Here is a 7,960-nt window from a genome sequence, read left to right as displayed (position 1 = left end):
AGACTATTCGTTGGAAAAGGATATCATGCTTAAAAAGATAGAGGGTCAGTGAAGGAGAGGAAGTGGGTTCTGCAATGGGCTGCTCTATAGAGTGTTAGAGATGATGAGGATAGAGTAGAGTTCATAGGGTTGCTATGAGTCATACTCTACTTGATGGCATCTAACAACAATAGGACAAAGGAACCTTGGTGCTCAGTGGGCTGATGACAGAAAGGTCATCAGTTCAAATCCACCAGATGATTGGTAGAGGAAGATGGAAGTAGTCACTTTCATTGAAGATTTACAGCCTCTGAAACCCAATGGAGGGTAATAATGAGTCAAAATTAACCCTACGGGAGTGCATTTTGGCTTTATAAGAGAATCTGAATTTACAGAGATTACACCAAAATCACAGATTTTAATTTAAGGAAGTGTTCTCTGGGTCTGAATTTTAACTCTATATTAACTCTCCAACAGTTTGATTTACTTGCTAAAATTTCACGTTTTGCTTTTTGAGGAGGGTATTAATTTCATTTAAAAATACCATGTTCTATCATAAAACCTACTTTAATATCCAGTGTGTGCATATCATAGTGGGAGGCACTCAAAAAATGGTTCAATTCAGCTAAGCAGTGAACATAACAAGCCCTAGCCTCTAAGAGGCGCTGTCTACCCCGTGCTCCTGGATGACTATGGTTTAAATGCAATCCCGGGATGGATCTCAAGCGCTAGGACGGGAGGGTGCAGAGCAAGACGGGCAGGCTCTAGCCACAGTGCATGCGCACACCGCCTTGCCTCATTGTACTGCTACTCTCGCCTCCGTTCAGGTAGGAGCTGTGTGCGAGGGAGGGGCATGTCCTGGGGGCGGAGCTGAGGGGGAGCCTCAGGTCTGCAGGTTCCTCTATGGCGGAACCCCAACTTTCAACATCAGCCGGAGCTATTCTTGTAGCTGCTCCTCGGGGTAGGGGGTCTATTTCTGGGTCTGGGGGCCGCTGAGACGCTGTTCGCGGCCAGTACACTTTTTTTGCTCTCAGTCGCACAGATCCTGCCATTTCCGCCCTTGCACCCCAGGCTCCTATCTGTCCCCAGAGTCGGAAGTCCTGGGTAGCTTGAGGACACGGGGCTGGGCAGGTGCCGAGAGCTGCCGCCTCTCTCCCTCCCCTTCCTCGTCGCTGGTCCCTGCCTGCCAGGCTGAGCTGCTCGCTGCCAGCTGCTGGGGGGCCTCCCGGAGTCTACGTGCCGTCTTGCTTCTCCTGCGCCTCCTCCTTCTGCTTCAATTGCTACCTTAACGGAGCGGAAAAATTGGGGGCACGCCGGGGGTCATGGGAAACGGGGCTGAACTCAGCTTGTGCACGCTTCCGCCACTAGGCGGTCCAGTCCGGCTGGTTGCAGCTCCCGCCATAGCCCCTCAGGTTGGACTTAAGACCCTGCAGCCCCCAGCTAGTTAGGGAGCCCACAATTGGTGCTGGGGGAGTGAGGGTCAATTTTGCAACTATAATTCCAGAAGCATCAGTTATACCCCACCGAGTGTTAAGCACTGGAAGTTACAGGGTGAGATCTGTTCTAGAAGACGTGGAAGTAGGGTTATTGGGAGAGAATGTGTCAATCTGTGTGTTGGAAGAGTATGTGTTAGTTTGTCTGAGTGTGTGTGTGTAGACAGTAGCCTTTCATATGCCTTTGCTGAATGAATGGGAAGGTAGGGTGACTAAGGAATCAGGGCTGGAGAAGGGAACTCCACTTAACCCACACCTGCCTCCCCTGGGCTCATGGCAGACAAAAGTAATTAGGTTGAGACTTTAATCACTGCTGGTTTCATAGGCAGGTGGACTAAGAAGAGGCGGGAAAGGCAGAAATCCTGGGGATGTGGGATTCGAACTTGGCTCACAGGCACTGCCACACTGTGGGACCCCCCCCAGGGGCCCCCCCCCCCAGATTTGCTATCATTAACCTGTTTTCTTTTTGCCCTTAGGACACTGGGTTCCCTAGGAGCCGCCCCAGGCTTAATGATTGTCCAGAAAGTGGCTATAAAGGGAGCCTGGGAGCCTGAGTGGAGGAGGGAGTAGAGAAGACCTTACTCAGCAGATCCGGTACTGAGATTGCCAGCAGGCTCCAGCTGCGGTCAGAGGCTCCACGTCCTGGCCAGTAGGGCCTGCTCTCCTCCACCATGGCGGCCCAGGGGTATGGCTACTATCGGACTGTAATCTTCTCAGCCATGTTTGGGGGCTATAGCTTGTACTACTTCAATCGCAAGACCTTCTCCTTTGTCATGCCTTCGTTGGTAGAGGAGATCTCTCTGGACAAGGATGACTTGGGTGAGTTCTAAAGAGAAGGGAAGGGTGGTGACTTGGGATCAGAACTGCAGGATGCATGGGGTGTGTGGCAGAGTGGTACACCATGGGTATCGTGCCCAGCAATGGGGTGCACTGAGTGAAGAGGTTCTGTGCCTCATGTTTATGTATCTGGAGGAAAGGATTCAGAGTTTGCCTCTGCATGCCTGAGGAAGTGATGTGCATGTGCGCTGTGTACCTATGACCTGCACATGTTCTCCCAGGCCATGCTTCTCCTGGATGTATTGAAGGGTTCTGAGTGTGGTCTCCACACCTGTGTCAGGCAGGCTAAGGCTGCAGGCTGAGTGCTGGCCCTTGACATCATAAGTACTGGGCACTGAGGAGTTGGCATAATGACTGCATGTGCCTGGCAGGCTGCTCTTCCTGGCTCCGATCCTGAGCCCTTAAGCCTCATGTTCAGAGATAAGGCAACAGAATTGTCAGAGGCTGTGGGGTGATGTCCAGGCTCAGGTGGGCAGTCAGGCATATATTACATATCCCAGGGGAGGGAAGTTGTCTGACCCGCTCTCTTCTGACAGCTGCAGCTAGAACTCTCTGAGAGGCTGAAAAGTCATGGGTCATCTGGGGGCTAGTGCTGGTGAGGAGGCAGGGAGGAGCTGGGCCCTTGAATGAGTGTTAAGTTTCCACCACCAGCTCTTCCTGTTCCTCTTGGAAGGAATATGTCTCACCCTGCTGACACCTCTATACACCTGACCCCATGCCTTCCTCCACCCCTGTGCCCTCTGCCCTAACCCCCCAGGTGTCCTGCTCCCTGCTCCCCTCCCCTGCAGGCCTCATCACCAGCAGCCAGTCTGCAGCATATGCTATCAGCAAGTTTGTGAGCGGGGTGCTGTCTGACCAGATGAGTGCTCGCTGGCTCTTCTCTTCGGGGCTGCTCCTGGTTGGATTGGTCAACGTCATCTTTTCTTGGAGCTCCACAGTGCCTGTCTTTGCTGCTCTCTGGTTCCTCAATGGTCTGGCACAGGGGCTAGGCTGGCCCCCGTGTGGGAAGATCCTACGAAAGGTGAATGACTGCTTCTAAAGATACTGTTTAGATTGGCATGGGAGCCACCAAAGAGCATCTGGGCATACTCCTTCTTACCCACCACTTCCACTCCCCACCCACAGCAGGTTCCTTGGAGTTTCTGTCCAGCTCCTACTGCTTGTCAAGATATTTTAGGAGTCTGAGAGTGGTGGGATCAGGTGGCGGATGAGGGAACTGGCCCTGCCAAATGGACTCTTCCTCTCCAGCACCCTTGTAATATGATCTGGGTCTGCCCCACCTGACCCCACCCTGCATGATCTATAGGCTGAGTGCCTACTTTCCCCTCCTCTGTCCCACAGTGGTTTGAACCATCTCAGTTTGGCACTTGGTGGGCCATCCTGTCAACCAGCATGAACCTAGCTGGAGGACTGGGCCCAATCCTGGCAACCATCCTCGCCCAGAGCTATAGCTGGCGCAGCACACTGGCCATGTCTGGGGCACTGTGTGTGGTCGTCTCTTTTCTCTGTCTTCTGCTCATCCACAACGAACCTGCTGATGTTGGACTTCGCAATCTTGACCCTACCCCCGCCAAGGGCAAGAAGGGTGAGTGTCTCTTCTCAGGCTGACCACTGGGCACCCTGATTCATCAGTCATTCACAGATTTTTGTTGAAGATTGATTCCATGCCTGGCCCCATGCTACCTGAAGCATATTTGGGAATGTGTGGTGGTGGAAGGGAGTACAGACACAACTCCATGCTAATGGGCCATTCGATTACAGACTAATGGCAGAGCGTCCAGGTGGCCTGGTTGTGCGTCACAACAGGAATTAAACCTTCCTGAGAGGATCCCAAACTTAAGTGGCTTGGGTGCCTCCTCCCTCTTCAGTTTTCTTTTCATTGGTGGAGGCTTGCAGGGAGAGGAGGGCAATGTGGTGGAGACCCTTCATGCTGGTCCCTGCTTTGCTGACAGGGGCTCTTACTCTGGTTGAAGAATGGTTGGGGCTTATGTGAGGGCAGGGCAGCAGGAAGCAGTATTGAGGCCTGGTTTTCCACCTCCAGGTTCCCCAAAAGAGGACAGTACCCTACAGGAGCTGCTGCTGTCCCCCTATTTGTGGGTGCTCTCAACTGGCTACCTTGTAGTATTCGGGGTAAAGACCTGCTGTACTGATTGGGGCCAGTTCTTCCTCATCCAAGAGAAAGGACAGTCAGCCCTTGTGGGTAAGAGAAGTGCTGGGATGAGGTGCCCGAAGAACGGTATGGGAGGCACAGGAGGGGACATCCAGGGCTGCTTCTGTGTCCTCTTTCTTTCCCTGAGGCTGCGTACTGCACAGGCGGTTATAGCCAGTCACCCTTGGGGACCCCTACTTCTCTGGGTTTAAGCCAATATGGGTTAACCACAACATAGAACTCTTTTGTACCCTCCCTTTCCTTCTTCCCACAACTCCACACTGCAGGTAGTTCCTACATGAGTGCCCTGGAAGTTGGGGGACTTGTAGGCAGTATTGCAGCTGGCTACCTGTCAGACCGGGCCATGGCTAAGGTGAGTGGGCAGAAGGGACAGGAAGGTAGAAGGTCTCTTTGATTCTTCCTGAGAGAACAAACAAAAACATCTTGGAGAAAGTGAAACCAGGGGTGCTCCTCAGAGGCGAGAATGGCAGTTTTGTCACACATACTTTGGGAATGTTGTTAGAATAAAGGCCAGTCTTTGGAAAAGACATCATGGAAAGGTGGAGGGTCAGCCAAAGAGAGGAAGCCCTTCAGGGAGGTGGACTGACAAAGTAACTTTACAATGGACTCAAGGACATCCAAGATGGTGAGGATGTCACAGAAGAGGACAGGGTTTAGGTCCATTGTTCATGGGGTTGCTATGGCTTACAGTCTTACCTGACAGCACCTAACAAGACTGAGTTAGGCACCAGTGAGGGCATTCCAGGACACAGGCAGGTTGGCATGTATTGGTTTATATTAGATGAGGTAACAGTGATTCCATGCTACTCTTACCTTTCCTAGGGAAGTGCATGGTAAGTCTCTGGGGGAAAGGTTTGTAAGGGATGTCAAGGACAGCAGACTTTCTCTCTCTAGCTGTAGGCTCTTTCACAGCCTCAGAAAAACTAGGAGGGGGGAGGAGATGGACGGGTGCACCTCCCCAGCACGTGTCCCAAGCCTGTGGAGTTTGGCCTTAGAATGCAATGAGCAGGTCCTAGGGCCTCCCAGAGCTTCCTGGGCCAAAAACTGTGGTGGGATTGCCAAAGACCTGTCAGCAGAGGCCCTGCTGTATCATAGTCCAGGGGTGGGGGTTCGCTGCTTAACTCCCAGTGCCTGAATCCACAGGCAGGGCCGTCCATCTACGGGAACCCTCGTCATGGGCTACTGCTCTTTATGATGGCTGGCATGACTGTGTCCATGTACCTCTTCCGGGTAACCGTGACCAGTGACTCCCCCAAGGTAAACAAAGAGGGCTGGCCCAGGGAATGCGAGGGCCGCTGGTTCTGCCTCCCTCCCCCTGGGTTCCAATGTGGCTCAGTTTTCTGTTCACACTGCCCCCTCCAGTTCTGTGGTTTGTTCCTCAGTCCTTCTCCTCTGTCCTCTGCTTCTCCTCCTCCATTCTGGCCTGGTTTTCTTTTCTTTATGCTTCTCTAGGATGCTTTCTGGATTCCAGCTCTGCACCCTCTCGCTGAACTCACAGGGTTTACGGAGCACGAGGTGCCTTATCTTTATCTCTGGTTTTCCGCCTGGTCTGTCTTACCTTTGCCCAACTCCCTCTGCCTTGCCCCTAGCTGACCCTATTGTGCATAATTTCTGGGAGATGACAGCATCAATTCTAGGGGATGGCTAGACCTCCTTCACTCCAGGTGGAGGCCCTCGGTGGGCTGTGCTGTGCTAGGCACCACAGTTCTGTGCTGTGGATTGTACTGAGAAGTCGGGTGAGGAGTCACACATAGTGCCTTTACTACTGTTAGTTATTCCAGGGGACCAAGCACTTTCTCCTGTGGTGGGGTGGGGTTGGAGGTTTCTCAGACTCTGAAGCTGCCCTGTATTACCCTTGCAGCTCTGGATCCTGGTGTTGGGAGCTGTGTTTGGTTTCTCCTCATATGGTCCCATTGCCTTGTTTGGAGTAATAGCCAATGAGAGTGCCCCTCCCAACCTGTGTGGCACCTCCCATGCCATTGTGGGGCTCATGGCCAATGGTAAGTGAGAGCCTAAAGATGCCAGCCTCTCTCTCACTGGGACTTATGCCTTACGTAAAGGCCAGGATGAAGCTTCAGCATGCCTCTCGCTCTAGCCTCACAAATAGTTGTGGCTCTTTCCCTCTTTCCTGACAGTTGGCGGCTTTCTGGCTGGGTTGCCCTTCAGCACCATTGCCAAGCACTACAGCTGGAGCACAGCCTTCTGGGTGGCTGAAGTGATCTGTGCAGCCAGCACAATTGTCTTCTTCCTACTTCGAAACATCCGCACCAAGATGGGCCGCGTGCCCAAGAAGGCTGAGTGAAGAGGAAGCAGGATCTGGGGGATCTTCTCTTACCCAGAGCTTTTCCAGGAGGATGCTGGGTGGGCATCGGCTGCTCTGGTAGCACTGGACCTTTGACCTTTTCTGCTCCTTCCCTCGCCAAGGTGGCACTGGAAGTTGTCAGAGGTCAATGAGGTCTCATCTCCTATCCTGTGCTCTATTTAAAGATACCCTTTGTCCTGGACTCCAATAGCTCCTATTTTCTGCCTCCAAATGCAGCACCCTTATAGACAGAGAGTCTCCTAGACCTCTTCTTTCCTGGACTTGGCATTATTATCACCCCATTAGGGGTGTGGTTGCTCTTGCAGCACAGGGCACTAATGTCCTAACCTCTGTCCCAAGGTCTCTCAGCAGTGGGTGACTCCTACTGCCAACCCCCCTTAGACTCCAGGGGAAGAGAGGAGCTAGCCATCCCACTAATACCCTGGTACAGTAAGGGGTATGGGAGGGAGGGGAGGGAGACTTGTTCTAGAATATTAAAACTAGATTTGATACTAAACACTGTGATTCTTTGTTACAGAAAAGGGGACCATAAGCCACTAATAGCTTTCTCTGGAAGAAAGCACTGTCTCTTTCCACTTCAAAAGAGAGACTCCATTTCCCTGTAATGGGAAAGTGGTGATGTAAACAGACTCCTATTGTCGTCCTTTAAGTTCATGCCTCCTCTGCCTTCCTTTTAGTACCCTATAGTTCAGAGGTCTTTAAGGGCAGCTGCTGGGCTTCAGGCAGGTTAAATGTCCTGATAGAGGGAGGCAGTGTTGACAATGGTTCACTAATAACTGTAGTCAGGAAGCCTAGGCTCAAACTCAGACTGGCTGTCAGTAATTGGCGTAGAGCCTTTGAAACACAAGGTTTCAAAGGCACCCTGCTGAACTTACTGTCGGTAATAGAAGGTACCCCTTGAGTGAGGGTGGATGTTAAGTGAGGAAGAGCAAGAAAACCTAGTTGAAAGTACTTGATAAATGTTCCATTATAATAATTACTATTATTTCTACACCTCGGGAAATCAGCAGCCATCTGGGACTGTATCCAAGGCTCACAACTCAAAGTCCTGTGTTCATTCATTTAATCAACACATATTTGTTTGGTTTTCTACTAGAACATAATGTCTTAACTTCACAGGATTCTCTCACTAGTTCTGTCTCCCCTCTAGTGCCTTGC

General features: G+C 51.7%; 1 protein-coding gene across 1 annotated transcript; it reads left to right on the top strand.

Annotated features, from left to right (window-relative positions):
• The first annotated feature begins 1,948 nt into the window (after positions 1-1,948).
• On the top strand, positions 1,949-6,781 carry SLC37A4 (solute carrier family 37 (glucose-6-phosphate transporter), member 4). Its single transcript, XM_006890843.1, has 9 exons — positions 1,949-2,291; positions 3,098-3,330; positions 3,651-3,894; positions 4,351-4,509; positions 4,746-4,831; positions 5,623-5,736; positions 5,932-5,994; positions 6,341-6,479; positions 6,615-6,781. The coding sequence occupies exons 1-9, from the start codon at positions 2,144-2,146 to the stop codon at positions 6,779-6,781; spliced, it is 1,353 nt and encodes a 450-aa protein (XP_006890905.1). The 5' UTR covers positions 1,949-2,143.
• Positions 6,782-7,960: the final 1,179 nt, after the last annotated feature.

The sequence above is a fragment of the Elephantulus edwardii genome, unplaced genomic scaffold (genome assembly GCF_000299155.1).
Source record: "Elephantulus edwardii isolate Elephantulus edwardi_28Jun2011 unplaced genomic scaffold, EleEdw1.0 scaffold00093, whole genome shotgun sequence".
In the NCBI taxonomy this organism is placed as follows: Eukaryota; Metazoa; Chordata; class Mammalia; order Macroscelidea; family Macroscelididae; genus Elephantulus; species Elephantulus edwardii.
Note: the sequence above shows the minus strand (reverse complement) of the source record. Positions and strands in the feature narration are given on the sequence as shown.

What these genes read in the sequence shown, in the direction of transcription:
- SLC37A4 (XM_006890843.1), top strand. Translation starts at nt 2,144, where the DNA reads ATGGCGGCCCAGGGGTATGGCTACTATCGGACTGTAATCTTCTCAGCC. An exon ending in CCCCGCCAAGGGCAAGAAGG is followed by an intron (nt 3,895 to 4,350) that starts GTGAGTGTCTCT and finishes TTCCACCTCCAG; the next exon opens with GTTCCCCAAAAGAGGACAGT. An exon ending in TGACCAGTGACTCCCCCAAG is followed by an intron (nt 5,737 to 5,931) that starts GTAAACAAAGAG and finishes ATGCTTCTCTAG; the next exon opens with GATGCTTTCTGGATTCCAGC.